General features: G+C 39.3%; 1 protein-coding gene and 1 long non-coding RNA gene across 4 annotated transcripts in view; one reads left to right on the plus strand and one right to left on the minus strand.

The window, feature by feature from the left end:
- Window positions 1–21,805, minus strand: part of LOC134675968 (uncharacterized) — a 512,277-nt gene that overhangs the window by 270,207 nt on the left and 220,265 nt on the right. The window lies entirely within an intron of this gene.
- The window catches only part of LOC134675844 (nephrin), a 311,394-nt gene that overhangs the window by 28,590 nt on the left and 260,999 nt on the right, over window positions 1–21,805 (plus strand). For 2 of the 3 annotated variants that reach the window (XM_063534144.1, XM_063534145.1), the window contains exon 3: window positions 3,301–3,480. In XM_063534144.1, the coding sequence (XP_063390214.1) occupies window positions 3,301–3,480 (180 nt within the window). Of the gene's footprint in view, window positions 1–3,300; window positions 3,481–3,635; window positions 3,723–21,805 lie in introns of those variants that run through there. The other variant, XM_063534146.1, reaches the window with a different exon arrangement.

A 21,805-nucleotide genomic window follows, 5' to 3' on the forward strand; every position in this document is an offset into this window, starting at 1 on the left:
GATCCTCTCCAGCCAACGATGCCAACCAAACGCGATTCATTGATATTTAAAATAACGCACCTAATAAAGGATTTTAGATAGAATTCACGTTTACAAACGTTTCTGCTCTTCTGGTTGTTTCTGGACTTAATTAACTTAAATAAAATACTGTTAGGTAATTAATTACGCAGATAATTTCAAAACCTAAAAGGATATTCGCAATTCAAACAAAGAATATTGAATGGTTTAATTAATGTATTGATAGTGCTTCGGCAATTAAAATGATATCATAAATTATATTCGAATTGACAATCGCCACTCGTGAATTGTGTACTCATTTAAATTATGATAATTGGATATGAATTCCTCACACATTAAATAGAATAAAGAATTCATGAGTAAATTTAAAATACTTAATTATTTTGGGTACCTACAACTATTTATAAAATGTTTCATAATTATTCAAATTGACAAAGAGATAGGTAATTGCTTTTTTAATAAAACGAATTGGTTCAATTATATATAAATTAACTTAAATAACCTTAATTAACCTGTAACAAAAAATTGTTGAAAAACTTTTTAACTGTTTTTTTCGTCTGAAGTTATAGTTTATATTTTAACGTCTTAAACGCTAGGTGATTTAGCTCAGAAGAATCACGCCTGCAAGAAATTAAAATGGAGTTTTTTTACTTAATTTCACGACAACTGCAAATAAATATTTTCTTTGTTAATTACTTGAATATGGACTCATTACTGTTGGGAATTCAACACGCAAAAAGAACATTTCCATCTTTACCACTTGGATGGTTGGCAGTCCTCAACTGTGCGTTTCTCCAGAATCTTCCTGTCTCGCGCAGCTAAACTGTGGAATGAACTGTCGCCTGCGGTATTTCCGGACCGATACGACCTTCAAGAAAAAATTGTATCTTAAATTCTGGCGACACATTTACAACACCTCTGGTGTTGCGGTATCCATGGGCGACAGTAATCTCTTACCATCCGGCAATTCATCTGCTCGTTTGCCTTATCATCATCATTATAACTTAAGAGCTTTTCTCTTGTCGGTTGATTCATCGCCAATCATTTCTATCTTGTGCCAGTCTTTTAATTTCCTCATACGACGCATTATTTTTTATTTGGCTAAGTAATTCTAGGTTTCCCTTCTTCTCCTTCTTCTTCAACCTAGCGTTTTCCCGGCCTAGCGTCAGAGTCTGCTTTCCTGTTCAGTCTTCTCCACTTTGCCCGGTCTTCGGCAACCTCAGGTGGGAGATTGGTCTCTTACATGTCCGCTGTCACAAAATATCAAAAACGCTAGTTTCCATAACTTACGCCTAGTGCAATCAACCGAGCTGTGATTCGAAGCAGTGAATGTTGCATTGTCGTTGTCAACGTCGCGTGATTCCGAATGTATCTCTCTGGTTTGTAAGCATACAATTCTCATTGTTTTTAAAACATGACGAAGATGATGTAATGTTTTTTGGTTCTCGGTCCATGTTTCGTGTTGTTTTGACGGTTGCTTGTTAGTTTTTGTCTGAGGTGTTTTAGTTTTTTTCTAGTTATGGACTACAGTGGGAAAGCGGTCTGTAGAGTTTTTAGTTTCTCACACAAGAAGATAAACATAATGATTTTGTAGTGTGCTACTCTTTCTCTCACATACACCTCGTCTAGCTCTGTAAAAAATAAATATATTGTAATTAATTTCCGTTTTAAAATGGATTGCACTAAATAAAACTAAATGGTAATTAATTGCATAGTCTGTCTGTAATTCTGACATCTGTGGTGAGATATCGTATCGCCACATGTGATGACGTTGGTAGTTATCTGACACGTTATATGTATTGTTAATCCACAAACAAAACACTTACTGTGAATCAAACTTTAGGTCGTATTATTTTACGCAAGATTATTGAAGTTCAGGATTTCTCTTTTATTTATTTACCTATAAGACTCTAATATTAGTTAATTTAAAGTAATTTGCTTCGAAAGATTTTTGCTTTTTATATGTTAGCAAATTAACACTTAGGATATTGCATGAGGTGTTTCTGGTATTACACGCTACAAAACGCTTGGCTTGACTAACTTGGGCAGTAAATAATACAGACATCTTTAGCAGTCGTTAGCGTCATTGATCCGTGAATTGTCATAGCTTCGCGTCGCGCCAATAGCATAGTGGCCATATTGTAATCAGCTTCTGTTTATGAATTCTGTTACTCAATGTACAAGTAAGTATCTGTGCGCTGTGTTGTGTGTGTGTGTTCGACCAAATATAGCAATACGAGTATAATATTATGTTCCATCTCAGTAATCTCTTGCTATCAATAGCTAGCTTGCTGTCAGTTATGCCTGTATCATACATATAATGGGTGTCTTGTAAACGCTACCTCTTGTGACTTGCGCCCTAATAAAGCAGTCAACTAGCCGTCATCTCTAGCTGTCAATGGCTCCACTGATCCGTAATTTGTTGCGCCGCAATTGCGACTGTCAGTTATGCCTGTCTTAGTGTAAACTACACTTGTAAACGCTACCTCTTGTGACTTGTGCGATAATAAAGCAGTCAACCAGCCGTAATCTCGAGCTGTCAATGGCTCCACTGATCCGTAACTTGTTGCGCCGCAATTGCGACTGTCAGTTATGCCTGTCTTGATGTAAACTACACTTGTAAACGCTACCTCTTGTGACTTGGGCGATAATAAAGCAGTCAACCGGTCGTCATCTCGAGCTGTCAATGGCTCCACTGATCCGTGAGTTGTCGCGTCGCGCCAATTGCGATTGTCAGGCGTGTTTGATGCCTGTCTTACCGTTCGGCTATGCGGAGTTGATTGGACTGTTAGATATCTAGATTAACTAGATCGTGTAGCTTTTGAACTTTTTAGACGGCCTTTTAGATTAGTCAGGGGTGACCCTGTCTACGAAGCTGGTGGTTCCGGGTTCTTATCCCGGTAAGGGTATTTATTTGTGTGTTTGTTTATCACGAATATTTGTTTTTGTGTTAAGTATGGATCTTATCTCTGTATATCATCGCTTTAGCCATATTACAAGATCTGCTTATTCGATCTAGGTATACCCTATCGATCTAGATAATTATCTAAGTTTGTGCTCCAACAGTTTTTATATATGAAAACTATATAATATTACAATCTCATATAAGTAAGTGTGACAATAATTATGATAGTGAGGGTAAAAGAAAACTTCAGTATAATAATTTATAATTTTAATAAATTTCGAAATTTGGAGCAAAAGCACGGCTCATTGGTTCACGTTCGTATATTCCAAATGTTAGTTGAATTTCATGATTTTTAACATAACTATTTTCTTTCCCAGGCTTCTCGTCCGTCATCCCCGGCTACCCCCGCTACACGATGATCGGCGACCGACGCCACGGCGTTTACAACCTTAGGATAGTGAACTCTACGCTCGAAGACGAAGCGGAGTACCAGTGCCAAGTGGGGCCCGCGCAGATGCATAAGGTCATAAGGGCCAACGCGTCACTCACTGTTATAGGTAAGTGCGTTTACCTTAGGATAGTGAACGACGCTGGACGACGAAGCGGAGTACCAGTGCCAAGTGGGGCCCGCGCAGATGCATAAGGTCATACGGGCCAACGCGTCACTCACTGTCATAGGTAAGTGTGTTTACCTTAGGTCAGTGAACGACGCTGGAGGACGAAGCGGAGTACCAGTGCCAAGTGGGGCCCGCGCAGATGCATAAGGTCATAAAGGCCAACGCGTCCGTCACTGTTATAGGTAAGTGCGTTTATCTTAGGTTAGTGAACGACGCTGGAGGACGAAGCGGAGTACCAGTGCCAAGTGGGGCCCGCGCAGATGCATAAAGTCATAAGGGCCAACACCTCGCTCACTGTTATTACTATAATTTTTATTATAGGTTATACTTAACTAAAAAAAACTAAAGTAAAAGAATGATATAGGGTAATTCCGGCGTAGTTGGTCATAGTTTTTTTAGAACAAACAATAAGTTTGCGTACCTATACTTAAATACAAATCGAATCCGAAGAGAACAATCAAAAAAGAAAGAGATGATATTTTGAGATGATATACGCTTAATGAAATAAATAGTTGGATGTTGGACCATAACCTCATAATAAACAGTAGCAAAACCAAGTTAATTCAATTTCACCCTCGTCAGAGAACGCCTTTAAATATAGAGTTAGCCATGTATAATGAGAAAATAGAAGAAGTGGATAAATGTATGTTATTAGGTTTAACTTTAGACAGTTGTCTTAACTGGAAAGATCATATTGCAATAATTAATACTAAAATGGCAAAATTTCTTTTTGTATTAAATACTTTACGAAAAACAACAAGTTTTAAGACGGCTATGTCAGCCTACTACGCCTACGCGCATTCTTGTTTGCGCTACGGAATCATAATGTGGGGGAACAGCACTGATGCAAATGAACTGTTTCTTATGCAAAAAAAATGCATCCGTATACTGGCTAAAATTAGGTGCCCAGCCAGCTGTAGGCCATATTTCAAAGAATATGAAATCCTAACATTATCTGGCATGTACATTCTAGAACTAGCAACTTTCGTGCGCAAAAATTCACACATATTCAGACGAATTCAAAGTCGCCGAAGAGAACTTAATCTAGTAATACAAGCATCTAGTACCCAATTGTTTCGAAGCAGCCCAAATTATGCTGCGGCTACTTTATATAATAGAATCCCTGCCTATATTAAGTCCGAGGAAAGTATAATAATATTTATCAAGAAACTTAAAAAGTACCTAATAGAAAAATGTTTTTATTCTGTCGATGAATTTGTAGCGGATAGTTGTAGTTAAATTTAGTATAAGTTGTAAATATGTATATTTTATGTGTATAATGTTAGAATAAGTAATTAGTGTAAATATTGCAACACCCGAATCGGGTAGCATGTAAGATCCTAATATAATATTTAATATCTTTTGTACCTACTACATGTATGCAATTATGGAAGAATAAAGAATAAAGATGCAGTAGTGCTCTCTGTCACTGTAATATATAGAACTCGTTACCTTTCTAATTATGTATATCTCTCAAATTCTCTCGACAGTAACGAAAATGAGTCACTATGTTAAAAATTAGGGTTGGTATTAAAATATTCATACAAATAACCCGTTTTACTGTCCTCAAGTGTATTTAGCCTTTAAAACAATGCAAATATTACCGTTTCAGTCCCAAAACTGTACATTAAAAATATACAAAAGACATTTTCGCCATAACTATGTGTTATTAGAAAATTTACGAGCTTCCCGTGTGTTTGAGGAGATATAATAATATTTTTGCGATCGTCGTAAAATATACGGAAGATACGACGTAAAGAGAACAGCCTATTCGCTTTATGATAACTGCTGCGTTTACAGAAACCTTTTAGTGGGTGTTATCATACGTCATATCTCCATTCGGTTTTGGAGTAACATAAGCCGTTTTTGATTTTCAACAGGAATTTGCAACGGTGTAGTATCAGTATAGTAGTAGAATGACATAAGCCTTTTTATTAGGACAGCAATTGACAACTTTACTGTGAAGGCAGAGTGTACCTAAGAGGTCTACGTTTAAGGTTAATATTTACTTACGCCTTTATAACTTGGCAAGACAAGAACGCCAAATACATCAACTAATGGCTCCTCTACACGATGGCCCAGCGCCGGCCACTCCAAGGGACACAACCATGCGGTAGAATGAGATAGCAATATCACTTGCTCCCTCTAACGCATAAATGTGCCTCTTGGAGTGGCCGGCGTTGGCCCATCGTGTAGAGGAGCCATAAGGCATGCTGCTACAGACCAATATCAACCTTGCGAGAGAGAGAGTTTTTAATTTATACTTAAAAGTGAATGGTTCCGCCATTTTGAAAAAGATCCAAAAACTGAATCGACAAAAAAATCTATTTAATCATGGCACCTGCTCACAAAATTTCACAGAGATAGGTTTAAAATTGCGGCCTTTAGAAGAGAACATCTGGACATACTTACGAAAGCATTTTTGCCCAAGCTGAAAAAGAGATCTTCGCTAACGTTCGGTCAACTAAATAAGTGGGCTATTCCCACCACACCATTGTTGGCACAGTATAATTCCCTCCGGCCGTTTTGGCAACCAAGTTTCGCAACCAGTTGTTGAAAAATAAGAAATAATCTTGTTATACAACTAGTTGCCCAAAAAGAAATTCTATTCCTGATCCACAACTACCGTAGATGACAGTGGAGTTTCGCAACCAGTTGTCGGAAAGGAATTAAATGTCTTTGTTTACAACTGGTTACCAAATAAGACTTTCATATCTCATTTCACAGCTAGACATTACGTGACATCTAGAATATCCTAAAATCACCTGGAACGAGCGTTTGCAGTCAACATTGCGGAGTAGGGGAAAATGGGTGGACACAAGTATTTATATGCCCCAACAACCGCACCGATTTCGACGCCCGCCACGCACAGGATATTGCTGATCTGCTTAGGTTCTCGTTAGAGATGGTGAATTCCGTGGTGTCAAATATGTTAAGCAATGTTGTGGACTAAAATAAATTTTTATAAAATATTAACCTGTACGCGTTATTTTGTATTTTTTGTGAAATTTAGTAAATCGCAGCCATGGTATTTGTACTACCACTCAACTGGGGGGCTGTCCATAAATTACGTCATCGATTTTTGACGATTTTTGAACCCCCCCCCCCTAAAATCATCCAAAAATCATGCTTCGAATGGCCCCGTTTCCTCCTACGTCATGCTACCATCATCCGATGTCCAGACCCCACCACCCTAATTTGAAATGACGTAATTTATGAATAGCCCCTAGGTAAGCTTTATAGCTTATTTATCTGGCTTTCATTATTAAAGTCAGATATATAGCTATTTTTAGCTAAATTAGCTAAAAAATCATGGTTATTTTTATTTGACTAAGAATAACTTATTCCCATTAAATTTTCTCATCTACGAATTATTCCAGACAAAATTATTCCGGACGAATTATTCCAGAATAAAATCACCGTGATTTTATTCTTGCAAATTCTTATTCAAATAATGATTTTATTCTTGAATGCCCAACACTGTATGTAAGTACTTTTATATGTACATTTGTTTTTGAAGCCTTGGAAACTAGCCACATTTTCTCTTAGTGTCTGAGCTCTATTCTTCGTTGGCAACTGGATTTCAAACAGGAATAGAATTTCTTTTTAGGCAACTAGTTGCCTAACACGATGATATATTCTTTTTTGACAACTGGTTACGAAACTTGGTTGCCAAAACGGCCGGAGGGGTATAATTAAAGGACAGTACAGAACAAACATGCCTTGAGTTATGCGGGTAGCGCCTGTAATAGCTTCGTGATATACTGAGCGTTCTAAATTTGTGTAAACCTTGAGGGAAATTTTGGTCAAGAAATACGATGTTTTATGTACCTATATTGAGTGATACCTCTTAAATTAACTTTTAAATGTCAAATAATAATAGGGATAAATTTGTATTTTATTAAAAGATATGACGTAACACAGAAATAGAAAAGGAGGGAAGGAAAAAACAGAGACAGAAAATGATGCCTCCTTTAAATGCCCGTATTTCATTTTTAAAGTTCCGTACACAAAGGGTAAAAACGGGGGTTATTACTTAGACTCCAATGTCCGTCTTTCTGTCACCAGGCTGTATATCATAAACCGTGATAGCTAGACAATTGAAATTTTCACAGATGATGGTATTTCTGTTGCCGCTATTACAACAAATACTAAAAAGTTAACCCTCGGTGGGCGAGTCCGACTCGCACTTGTCCGGTTTTTTTTTCAGACAAACATTAACGAAATGCCATTCCACTTTAGTCAGGCGTGGCTCACTCCGCGATTTCGTCGCTTTGGTACAGGTAGCTAAATTTACATCCGTTCGACCCCAATTTTGGGGAAAGCCATTGCCGCGCGTGGCGCTGTGGCCACCTAGCGGCCATATCCTTGCTGATCGTAACATACGCGTTTTGTTAGAGAGTGAGTCTTCTGGACCTAGTACTATTATTTATTCTGTGCTTTAGTTACAAGTTAGTCTTAGCCCTTTCAGCTTGATTGCGTTAGTGCCTAGGCAATGTTTTAGCAATTTAGGTCAGACGGCGATTGGCCTGGATCCTGTAGGCAAATTAGGTCCAACAGGGACTGTAAAATGGATCACTTTATATGGTGGACGTTGGCAATTGATCGACATTTCGAGGAAGGAGGGATTATTATAACCTGTTTTTTGAGAATGTTGATACGAGCAAATAATTAAACTAGGCTAGGCTACTTTTTTTTACACTAGGCTTTTTTTTACTTTTTATTTTAAGTGTATTTAGTTTAGAGATAGTTTGTATTATTAGTTTTAAGCTAATTTAATGTTTTATACTTACTTAATTGTGTTGTAATAAATATTTTCTTTTTAAGGTCAAAAAAAATTTAACTATAGTATAATTGTATTCCTCAAACGATATGATTACGAATGTACGGGTACAATGCACCTTATACTCCTTTGTAATAAGTAAGGCGAAAAATGTACCGTAAAATGGGGTGAGTAGGGTCAAAACTGAAATTCAAACCTCGATAACATTTTATTTTTATGTATGTATTTAAATAAATGATTAAAAAAATATATTTTATTTTTAGATACGAAAACTGAATGGTGTATATAATAAGTGTTCCGGACGTTTGTATTTTAGTTTTTATTTTATTTTGGATAGTTCCGGCCATTTCATAACTTTGACGATAAAGAAGAAAACCCACCTCACCCCGTAGTGCCTCGTATTTGGGGTGAGGGGTTTTCATACAAAGGTGATTTTGGAAGATTGTTGGATCGATTTTTTTTATTATGCGTATTACTAGCTCCATTTTAAATTGGAATACATTATTTTTGTAGCAGTAGCCTTAAAATCCCTTCTCATCCCCCTCTCAAACCTTCTCTCCCCATTCATAACCCACATCTCCCCGCGAAACCTACTCACCCCGTTTTACGGTAATGTGTCTTGGACGTCGACTGTACAAGCGACTGTCTCAGCATCCTCAATAAATATTTGTAAGATAAACCAACTGCAAAAAACCGCAAAGAAAACTTCGCTCAACTAAATTCAAGACCTCAACTTTCAGACTTCATAAATATCTGACCGAAGAATTTGCGCCGTATAAAAGCATTCTTCAGGATTTCCAGTCTCAGTGAGATCTAGATCTTGTTCAGTTCCAATTTCAGTGCTTGTAAACAAAGGCACTTTTTCAGCTTTACAGCGCTTGAGCGCAGACATATTTTTAAATAGACACATCATGTACCGAAAATTATGTGAAAGCGTAGAAATGATCTGACATTTGTATATATTACTTTAATTTAGTGTAAGTTATGTTATGTATTCTTAATTTTATTTTGTATTGTATATATTTCAATGTGTTTTTAACAGAAAATATATTGAAATTGAAATGATTCGCTAACATATGTCAGCTTGACATTGATAATACAATTTATACAGTCGTGGTAGGGCTATAGTTTCCGAAAATTAAAGATACTGGAGTTTTCTGATTACGAATTATGTTTTGCAAAATCGCTCCCAATGTAGTTTTAAGGATGACTCACGCTAGACCGGGCCGTGCCCGGACCGGGACGCCTGACATGTCATTTTATATGACGGCTGATCGGTGATCAGGTGGTGGTCGGTGACAAAACGAAACCCCGGAAGCTCCGGCCCAGCCACGGCCCGGATTAACGTAAGTCAACCTTTATCCTGTTTTAAGATAATATTGGTTTGAGCAGCGTGATTCGTGAACAATAAACATAAATATTTTATTATGTAAAAACCTATTACTTTATGATCCCGTTCGCGTAGTCTATTCAAAAATATATCTCCAAAACTCTCTTTGAGTTATACCGTCCGCGGACGCAATCTCGCCCCGTATAAAATTTGCAAGATAGTATGAGAAAAGTTATGCTTACGCCTTAACCCTTCTTAAATATTGATATAACGATACCCATGTAGCTTCGCAATAAAAACGCGCGGGGTTCCGCAGGGGTCAGTGCTGGGGCCTTTTTTGTTTAAGGCCGAACTTTTTTACGATAGTGGAAAAGAAGCAAGTGGATGCCGTAGCCTAAAGGCACTTGCCTGGTTTTCTATACAGATACAGTACCGGGACCGGGAAATCCCGGTTCTCGCCATACAAACTCAGTACCAGGAGCATTCTCTGCTTTAGATAATAGACTGTAGAGTGAAATAATTACATAAATATTTTTTCGTTAAACTGCTTAAATATTTATCCCTTCGGGTGGCAGCACCTCCGGTTGAACGGCAGGAGAAATGGCGCGGCCATTTTTTTAGTGTTCCGTACAAAACTTTGTTTACGGAACACTTATGGGATCACTTCGGTCTTGCAAATCAGTTAATTTTAAATATGCCTTTGCGTGGCAGAGGCCGCGAGAAGGTTCGGTCATAACAAGCCCGTAATTGGCAGAGACCGTCTCGCGGCATCTGTGCGACGCTGCATTTCGCGCCTAAAATAAAACCGTTAAAACTATGCCTTGCTTGCTCATTATTGCAAGATGCATTCGTCAATAAACAAGGATAGTATTCCCTAACGGTCGAATTCCCGCGTAAAACAAAGTCACGCGCCAAATACGCGATAATCACCCGTTGAGGCCCCGCCACTTGACGTATATTTTTCCAAAATGGCTGCGCCACTCAACCGGCTTGTTATATCTGTCCGTCTCGCGGCCACTGCCACTTACCGTAGAGACCTCGAGGAGGACAATGCCACTCGAAGGGTTATGTATATATGTTTTTAGTACCATCGCCCACACTGTTATCTGTACATCGGTGGACCTTATGCCTTTTGTAATAAGGTCCACCTGTGGACAGTTAAGAGTGATGCTGTTTGTACAGTACAGGAGCCTTTAAATTTGATATTTTTTGATTTGACACGACTTTCACACGACTCGCTAATGGCTCCTCTACACGATGGGCCAACGCCGGCCACTCCAAGGGACGCATTTATGCGTTAGAGGGAGCAAGTGATATTGCTATCTCATTCTACCGCATGGCTGCGTCCCTTGGAGTGGCCGGCGCTGGCCCATCGTGTAGAGGAGCCATTTTGCATGCACCAATCAGTGTGTGCTATGATATCTTATCTGTATCAATATCGGAATAATTACCTAAGTATATGATACTAAAACCTTTTTAAAATTGGAACTTCTCTCCAGTTTGAAATCGTTTTATTATCATCATAATACCGTAAATAAAATAATTGAAAAGGGACCCCACAAAAAGCAAAGTATCGGAAATATTTCTAAAAAGTTATTGATAGCGGGTCAAACGGGGGCCAATAAAAACAGGGGTCGGAGGACACGGCGACCAACAGTTTACGATCCCTGATAGTAAATATTATTGAGTGGGGTCGGCAACATTTTATTGGATTATTAGCAAATATAAAATTATTAGTAGAGTTGAACTTTGGGTTGTAAATCATAGTGTAGGTACCTACGGTATAGCTTTTCTTTTGTACCTTGATGTGGATCATTTGTGTTTACTTGTAGTTTTTAGGGTTCCGTACCCAAAGGGTAAAAACGGGACCCATTACTAACACTCCGCTGTCCGTCCATCTGTCTGTCTGTCACCAGGCTGTAACTCATGAACCGTGAGAGCTAGACAGTTGTAATTTTCACAGATGATGTATTTCTGTTACCGCTATAACGACAAATACTAAAAACAAAATAAAATAAATATTTAAGTGAGGCTCCCATTCAACAAATGGCATTTTTTTTTGCCGGTTTTTGTGTAATGGTACGGAACCATTCCTGCGAGTGTCGGTTCATGAGTTACAGCCTGGTAACAGACAGACTGACAGACGGACGGCCAGCGGAGTCTTAGTAATAGAGTCCCGTTTTTACCCTTTGGGCACGGGACCCTAAAAAGCTCCATATTCCTCAGTCCCCAAAAGTATCTCCGTATTCTTTGACCCGTAGATATATTATCCGTAACTGACATTACTTTTAATGTCCATTGTTTACTTTAACGACGCACCTGAGCAGAAAGGATTGTCTGCAAAACCTTTATTTTTATGCCGAAACTAACTCTTTCCAAATGGGCAGAGATAGGCCCCTGTTTTGGGCACTTGGTTTATTTTACGGGTTTTGTTTTGAATGGGTAATGGTCTGTGAAAAATGTTTTTTTGCAAGATTTTAGTTACGGTCAGGTAAGGGAAACACACTTTATTTATCTCGGGATATGAAAAACCATATGAGGAAAGTCTTTCTACGTAAATATTTTAAAGTTAATTTTATTTATGAATTTGCTTTATTTTTAGGGTTCCGTACCCAAAGGGTAAAACGGGACCCTATTACTAAGACTTCGCTGTCCGTCCGTCCGTCCGTCCGTCTGTCACCAGGCTGTATCTCACGAACCGTGATAGCTAGACAGTTGACATTTTCACAGATGATGTATTTCTGTTGCCGCTATAACAACAAATACTAAAAACAGAATAAAATAAAGATTTAAATGGGGCTCCCATACAACAAACGTGATTTTTGACCAAAGTTAAGCAACGTCGGGAGGGGTCAGTACTTGGATGGGTGACCGTTTTTTTTTTGCTTTTTTTTTTTGCATTATGGTACGGAACCCTTCGTGCGCGAGTCCGACTCGCACTTGCCCGGTTTTTTTTAGTATTGTCATTTAATTTAGTTTTTAATATTTTTAAGTATCTCTAACTGTTTATTTTCCCTGCAAGTTTCCACCTTTTATCAAAATGTTGAATACCCCTGAAAGTTAATAGCTTAAACGAATAAAAATACTAAATTTGTTTATTATTAATTATTGTATCTAACTGAAACTAAAAATAAACATTTATTAATTCAGAAACTAATTTAGAAAGGCTAAGAATGATAAAATTAGAAATAAATATACTTTTTTACTCCTGTAGCCTTACCACGAGTTTGACATTGACATATTCGCTAACGTCTTCGTAACTAACTTTCTATACGTCTCGCTCGCACTAACATGCCGATACGAGCGAGATATTTATTATGTCAGTGTCAAACTCGTGGTGAGGCTACTGTTCCTTCTTGGTAACGAAGATAACGCTATCATAAATTCATAATTTATTTTTTTATCTAAAACAGATGTCGTTAGCTCAAGTTTTTTGCTGACGCCATTTTTAAAGTTAAGATAAGAATGATTCCAAGAAGGATTATTATATTATCATCAGTTGACGTAAAAAAATGGTTGGCAACTGATCGCACCCAGAATTTAAGTGCGTTTGGTAGTTTTTACATAAATAATGTGGCGGCGATTTTTTACAATCTTTAACCAAAGTGTCATTCTGTGGAACTTGCTAACTATGTAAACAAAGGTCACTAGTAAATTCATAATTCGGAGACAATTTCAATATGGCTGTTTGCTTACATAGTTAGCAAGTTCCATAGAATGACACTTTACTATTTTATATTAAGGTAACTTACGGATCCTCATAATTAAGTACATTTTTATCATGATTTGATCAAATTTTCTGTCAGACGTACCGTTTTTGAACTATAATAAAAAAAAAGCAAAATTTTTTCCACAACTCCTGGAATGTAGTAAACTCAGATTACACTAATTTAGAACCAAACGAATGTACTAAGACGATTTCCAGCTTGCTGGGAATTAATTCCTGTAAAAATCTAATTTTACTGTCCTATCATGCTCGAATGTTTACACAAGGGGTACAGAAAAAGTTTTAAAAGAAGTAACCGCAAAATTTATAATTACCAAGAAATTCTCTAATATGAACTCAACAAAGAAGCTTAATAAAGGTCGAAGATATCTTGAACACGATGTCACGAAATACCAGCTAAGAAGCAAAGTCTCCAAAATACTGAACTTCTAAAGTTTGTATTGTTAATGTTTTTAGCGTCCCTTTGTCTCTCGGGTATTGATCACTTGCTTATAGATGCGTATGATAGCGAGGCTTCGGACATATAAGGTAAACGTACTAGTGCTCGACATGCTAATGCCCAATAGATGACACCTTGCTGTCACCTCTATTGACAATGACTTAAGTTTCAAGATGACATGTACTGGGACCGCGAATATGGTGGCAATCTCGAAAATCTTTTTGTGACCGGCAAAGTGGATGGGAGAAAGCCTGGACGTGAACGCAGTCCAATACGTTGGTCAGACCAGGGTTATAACCGTGAAAATCGAAGTCGAAGGCATTTTCTTTGGAGTAAAAGAGAAAGATCCCCGCAATTTGCGAATTTCGGTTTTGGCGGTAGCCCCTCAGATCCGCACCGCTCTTGACTCCACAGCTCACATGGCTGTAAACACCGCCAGAGACAGAGACATGGAGAAAGATCGTAAGAGAGAAAGTGACACAAAAGGCAGGCAAGAAGGATGATAGCGAGGACAAATGGGAATACACCATTAATACTTACAAACATTCCAAACTAAAAACCTTCAATCTACTCCATAATCATAACCCTCATAACTCCCGCTTGTAAAAATCCCGCATAAAACTAAAAGGCCTTTCGACTTAACCCGTTATAATCAAAGGGATAGTTTTTATAAAGGGTTTAACCCTTCGCCGAGTTTATGGCCCGGTTCAAAGGTTGCAGATGATAGGGTAGTGATGGGGCGTATCGATTTTTTGCGACGTGTTTTCATTTTGCGGGGGAGAGGTTATCGTTGAGTGTTAGTGGAAAGTGGCAGGGAATTTTAGAGAAGCCGAAAAGTGTTGTTGGATAAAAACACGATTGATAAATACTAGTTCAGATTCGATGTACTACTACAGCAAATCACAAAGGAATTACTACACTTATACCTATATGAAGATACGATGTATTTGTTGTAACTGCTTTTAAAGGATTTTTGCTGTCAACGTAGGTACTTATTTATTTATTTAACCTTTATTGCCTTTACCCGCTAAGTAAGGTTCTCTTTTAACCTTACTTAGCGGGTAAAGGCATTTATTTGTGTAATGAACACAAATATTTGTTCCTGAGTCATGGTGTTTTCTATATTTATAATTCTGTATTTATTTATATAAGTATGTATATCGTCCAAGGCTGTACCTGAGGCCTATATTGACACTATCCGGGACATGTACCACGATTCTGATTCAATAGTCAGGACCGCTGTTAGTGACACCAACCCCTTCTCTGTCACTGTTGGAGTACATCAGGGCTCTGTGCTCAGCCCGTTTCTGTTTAGCGTGATATTAGACGCCCTGTCAGCCAGCATCCGAGACTACCATGAGCAGCCACCGTGGCTATTCATGTATGCTGATGATATCGCGCTGACAGACTCTGATAAGGGCCGACTTGTCCAGCGTGTGAACAGATGGAGGGGGTCGCTGGAGAACGGCGGTCTTAAACTAAATGTGGCGAAGACAGAGTACATGGCCTGCAATAGTACAGATCCTCTACCCGTCCGCATAGGCGTGGACATGGTCGAGCGCACGGATCAAGTTAAGTACCTAGGATCTGTACTTAGCACTACCGGGGACATCGACAGCGACGTCAAAGCCCGAATTTCCGCTGCTTGGGTCAAATGGCGGGAGATGACTGGGGTTATTTGTGACCTCAAAATGCCGATTAAGTTGAAGGGACAGGTCTATAAGACCATCATTAGACCTGCCCTTCTGTACGGCAGCGAGACTTGGCCTTTACTAGAGCGGCACAAGCAGGAACTGCGTGTCACGGAAATGAAGATGCTACGGTGGATGTGCGGAGTTTCACGCAAGGATCGCGTCCGAAACGCCCACATTCGGGGTAGTCTTGGCGCCCGTGACATCGCAGACAAACTGCAAGAGTGTCGCCTTCGTTGGTATGGCCACGTCTCGCGCAGACCGGCAAGTTACGTGGGTAACAAATGCCTGGCCATGCCGCCTCCTCCCGGTACGGGAAGAAGAGGCCGGCCCAAGAAGCGATGGCTTGATGTCGTCAAGGAGGACATGCGTGCCAACGGACTCACTACCAGGGATGCCGAAGATCGGGCAAAGTGGTCACGAAGGAGTCGGAAGGCGGACCCCGGGTCCTCGCGCCCCGCGCGGGGGCACAGCCGGGATTGACGCCAGGATGATGATGATGAAGTATGTATATCGTCGCCTAGCACCCATACTACAAGCTTTGCTTAGTTTGAGGCTAGGTTGATCTGTGTAAGATGTCCCCTAATATTTATTTATTTTATATTACTTAAGGTGTAAGAACAAAAATATTCAAAGTCGCTCAAACAGATATTTGTTTGGCCTCCTAACTGCCATGATGTCGGCAGGTAGCTAAGTTAATGATCAAGACAAATAAAACTATTATCCTTCAAAGAAAGTCATTCCCAAACTTTTAATCCATTATACCCATAACCCTCAAACTTGGACATAAAATAAATTCATAGACCCATTACCTTAAACTGAACCGCAATAAAAAATCTCATTCTCCTTATCGATAAATTTTATCGACTTTTCCCCTCACTCGCAATAATAGCTAGACTATTTTATAGTCGATAGCCTTTTATTCAAATATAGGCCGGATCCAATAAGCAATTGTGCCTTCTATATATCTTGGACCTCGTCTGACCTCCGAATAACCTTACTAACATTACCAAAGAAAAATCTACTTTATATCTTCACGAAAAGAGTCCAGAATAGAAGAACTGAATTCACGTCGCTTACGCGACAAAGTTTGGTCGTGACGTACTCAAATGTTTTTCGATTTTTAACCTTATTCTGAATTGCGTAGGGTTGGAATTATTTTAACCAGTTTATGTCACTTACCCACGGGAATACCGTAAGGAAATGTAGGAGTATTTTTAACTGCATGACTTTTACCGTAATATATAGATATCATAGTTTATTCAGGTACTAGAAACCTTTCCGTATAACAATATACGTTGAGCTTCGTTTATGGGAAATTATACAATAGTAGCCTTACCACGAAAGCGTCAAAAGAAAGAAGGCGTTCAAGAAGGCGTTCTTGGGACGACCGACTGGTAGCCGTCCAGTGGGTCGGCCCAGGTATCGCTGGGAAGACAGTGTGGCGGCGTATCTGCTTCAGCTTCGCGTCAGTAACTGGCAGGAAGTTGCGCAGGATCGGGACAGGTGGCACGCTCTCGTTTCGGAGGCCAAGATTCTCTTTGGATCGCTGAGCCAAAATAGTTAGTTAGTTACTTTTTTTTTTTTTAATCTTCGTATTTTAAAGGGAACCTTTATCAAACGGGACATGTCGGCTCCGTTGGGCCTCTACATTACCTACATCACATTACATTATCTAGTTTCAATAAATGTTATACTAGTTATCAAAAAAATGGTACACTAATTTTGCAGTTTTAGATAGGGGTTCCGCCAAAATCGACTGAAAAACCCCAACATCCATTTCTTTATAGCCCCCAGCTTCAAATAATTGTGCCCTCTTGTCTCGAGTCCGGACACATTCCATTAAGAAGTGTTGTACATCTTCGACGGAGCCGCAGATATCGCTATTGGGCGAATCTGCTTTCCCCATCAGATGAGCAAACTTATTTAATGGAATGTGACCGGATCGAAGCCTGTGGGCACGTACAATATTCGCCCGGTTTAAGTCAGCCACTTCCCACCAAGGTATCCGAGGAGGCTCACATTGAATGGTCTTGTACCAAATTCCTTTCTCTTGTGATCTTTCATCAAAGAACTCCTTCCAGCGACCATACATTTTACTTTTATACTTTGCGACTATTTCTGAGAAGTCTGGAGCGACATCGACTTCAGTTCCCTCAGAAGCAGCCGCTGCCGCCAAGCGGTCAGCCTCCTCGTTTCCTATCAAGCCGATATGTGACGGAACCCACTGTATTTTTAAACACCTTCCGCAATTTCGGAGCTTAAAAATTTGCATTAAGATTTTGTATGCCAGTGAAAAGCACCGTTCACCTGAGGCACATCGGCTCAAATGCTGAATGGAGCTTTTACTGTCTGTGAAAATTGCCACATTGGGATAATTTTGATTTTCAATAAACACTAAAGCCTGATAAATCGCACTGAGTTCCGCGGTCATTATAGAAACTCCAGTTGAAATTTTATATTGTGCTCTTGTGGCACTAAAAGGATCAAAAAAGGCAGCCCCTATTTTTTTATCACACTTTGACGCATCAGTAAATATTCTATAGAAATTGATATATTTTCTATTCAGTTCTTGAACCACATCGATACGCAGAGCATCGGCGTTGTGTTTGTGTTTTGCACCAACAACAGATTCTAAACCGCTGTACAAGACGTCATGTAATTCAATTTTTGACACCCAAACTTCTAATTGAAACATTGGTAATGGGAATGACGACTGAATATGCTCTTCAGAGGTTTCCTCATTTACGACAGCTAGCAAAGGCTTTTTCCTTATCTTAGTCCAGTACCCTCTTTGGCATGAGGCTCGCAACTCCAGAACCTCATCAACCGTGGCGCTATTTGAACAGGTCAGTGATTTTAAGCAAAACCTAGTGGCCAGGAACCATCTACGGAGATGCAGTGGCACAAGACATAGTTCACTTTGCATAACATGAATCGGTGTAGACCTGATAAAGCCTCCGATTACCCTTAGACCTTGGTTTTGAATTTTTTCAAGCTTATAGATATGTCTGTTGGCGCTATTGTGAAAAAGTGCACTCGCGTAATCCAGCCTACTTCTAATCAAGGAGATGTACAACCTCCGCAGGTGCTTAGGATGTATTCCCCAAGACGCGCCAGCTAAAGTTTTCAAAATGCTAAGGTATTTTTGGGTTTTTTCGACTACATAGTTAACATGCTCTCCCCATCGTAGATGTTGGTCTAGCAATACACCTAAGTATTTAATATATTTATCAGAGCAAAGCGGTTGTCCTCGAATTAATAGGTTTACTTGTTGTTTTTTATCACCTTTGCTGAAAATACAAAACTTTGACTTACTGGCTGAGACCTCAAGTCCTAAACTGTCCAAAATTTTTAACATTGAGTTTAAACTGTCTTGCATTAAGCGGGCACTGTCATGTAAATTCTTTTGCCTGACATACAGCACGAAGTCATCAGCATATTGGGAAATTGAGACATTGACTATGTCGTTACAAATCTGGTATGTAGCAATGTTAAATAGAAGAGGGGAGAGTGGATCCCCTTGAGCTAGGCCCTTGTCTGTCCACCGCACCATAGACAAACCGACATCAGGGTCTCGTAGCAGAAGATGCCTTTCGCTCAAGAAGGCCCATAAATATCTACAAAAATTGCCCCCAACTCCTAAGGTGTCTAGAATATCAACGACTTTAGAAACCGAAACATTGTTATATGCACCTTCGATGTCTAAAAAACAAGCTAGAGTGCAAGTGTTTTTGGCAAAACCCACTTGTATGTGGGATATTAGGCGAGCTAGGCAGTCCATACAGGATAGACCTTTCCTAAAGCCCGCGGTATTTCGTGATAGAATCTGGTTGTGTTCTATAAACCATTCCAGGCGTCTCGCAAGCATTGTGTGGAATATTTTAGATACACAGGACATCAAAGAAATCGGCCTTAGCTTCGAAGTGTTATCTTGGCTTGACTTAGGGATAGGTACGACCTGGATAACTCTCCACTGCCTGGGCACCTCGCCTGACACAAAAATTAAGTTATACAGCTTTAGTAGAAATAACAATGCTTGTGGTGGCAAATTGCATAACACAGCATACGTTATTCCGTCTAACCCTGGAGAAGATTTCTTATTTTTTAGACACCTTGTTAATTCTTCTAATGAAAATTCTACCTCTAGTTAGTTAGTTAGCCTTACCACGAGTTTGAAGGCGTCACGGCAGACCTCGTCGGAGATGGCGTCGGAGCTTGACGCGTTTGATAGGCTGGTGGGAGACTTTAGGGGATAGGGATACGTGGAGAAATAAGAGGGCTCCCCCTTTGCCCAGCAGTGGGACAATATAGGCTCATAATAATAATAAGTATGTTCGCGATAAACTGAAAAATTACTGAACGGGTTTTCATGAGGTTTTCACGTATCAATAGAATTTTTGAGGAAGGTTTAGGTATATAAATAAATAAATAAAAATTATAGGACATTTCTTACACAAATTCAGCCACACAGTAAGCTCAAGAAGGCTTGTGTTGTGTTGTGTTATTGTGTGTTGTGTATATAATTTGTTAACCCGTGCGAAGCCAGGGCAGGTCGCTAGTGAATTAAAAAAACTTTGTCTAAACAATGGAATATCTAGACACGAGTTACTGTAGTTTAATTTATGATACAAATTGTTAGAGCAAAAGCTAAAACAAATATAACTTTTAGATGGAAATTTGAAAACACCTACGTGCTCATGTTTTATCTTTATTAGTTTTTAGTAATATTTAGTTTTAAGTGCTTTTTAGCGGTTAGCATTATTTATTTATTTGAATAAGTATCAAGTAGGAAATCGTGCGAAATGAGTTAGAGACACTTTTAGGGTTCCGTACCCGAAGTGTTAAATCAGGACCCTAAAGCCGACCACTGACTAACAGGCCGCCGGGCGATATCGGCCTGTCAGTTAGAACAAAAATTTGACAGTTTCGAACAACCGACCGGCCGATATCGTCCGGCGGACTGTTAGTCAGTGGTCGGCTTAAGACTCTGCTGTCCGTCTGTCTGTCACCTAGCTGTATCTCATGAACCTCATGAACCGTGACAGATACACAATTGAAATTTTCACACATGATGTATAACTACAAATACGAAAAACAGAATATAATAAATATTTATGCGGGGTTCCCATAAAATAAACGTGATTTTTTGCCGTTTTTTTGCGTAATGGTCCGCAACCCTTAGTGCGCGAGTCCGACTCGCACTTATCCGTTTTTTTGTACTTTTTACATTATTTCACTAAATCAAGGTAAGTATAATGCTAAATATTTATGTCTATGACAGACTGTCGGCCCAACTTTTTGGCATCAAAGTTAACTGAAGCAAACTAAAATATGTATGAAAAGTCGCTTCGATTGTTCCGCCGTACGAAATGGGCAGAAACTGCAAAAATATTCAACGAATTTATAAACGGGCCAAATCGGAGCGCTTCGAGTGAAATAGGTAAATGTAACCAGTGAAAAATTGTATGAGATATCGAGAATTAGTAAAAAAAATACAGTACTTATAACCCCCTTAAGTGCCACTTGCACCATTCCACTAACCCGGGATTAACCCGTTAAACCTGGAGTTACCATGGTTACCAGTGTTAGGTTGGTAACTTGATAATACCATAACTAGTTAGGGGTCAGTTTCTATGCAGCTTACTTTACCAGAGAATAAATAATAGTACTAGGTACAGAAGACTCACTCTCTAACAAAACGCGTCTGTTACGATCAGGACAGATATGGCCGCTAGGTGGCGACAGCGCCACGCGCGGCTTATGGCAAACCCCAAAATTGGGGTAGAACGGATGTACCTTTTAGCTACCTGTAGCAAATCGACGAAATCGCGGAGTGAGCCACGCCTGGGCTATAACTGCGAAAATCGAAGTTCGCAAATTGCGGGGATTTTTCTCTGTCACTCTAATTACGCCTTCATTGGAGTAAAAGAGAAAGATCCCCGCAATTTGTGAATTTCGGTTTTCGCGGTAGCCGGTCAGACTGTACGTAAATAGAAAATTATTGTATCCTCCTCGTATCTTTTCTCTTAAGTATATAAAAGAGGATTGCAACGCGTTAAACAAATACGGTCAAATGAAAGCCTTCGCAAAGCAAACAGAGCTCAATGACAAGTCCTATAAAAACTATCGACAAAGCCTTAAACAGCCAATCCCTAGAGAACACGGACTATTTCAGAACGATCCCAGTGAATAGTGGCGACGTGGGGAAGTTTAGTGATGGGATCGATGCCGTTGTCGATAATAGAAAATTAAGTGCCGAAAATTTAGGGACTGATTTTTTGTCAAATATATA

The sequence above is a fragment of the Cydia fagiglandana genome, chromosome 23, assembly GCF_963556715.1.
Source record: "Cydia fagiglandana chromosome 23, ilCydFagi1.1, whole genome shotgun sequence".
Taxonomy (NCBI): domain Eukaryota; kingdom Metazoa; phylum Arthropoda; class Insecta; order Lepidoptera; family Tortricidae; genus Cydia; species Cydia fagiglandana.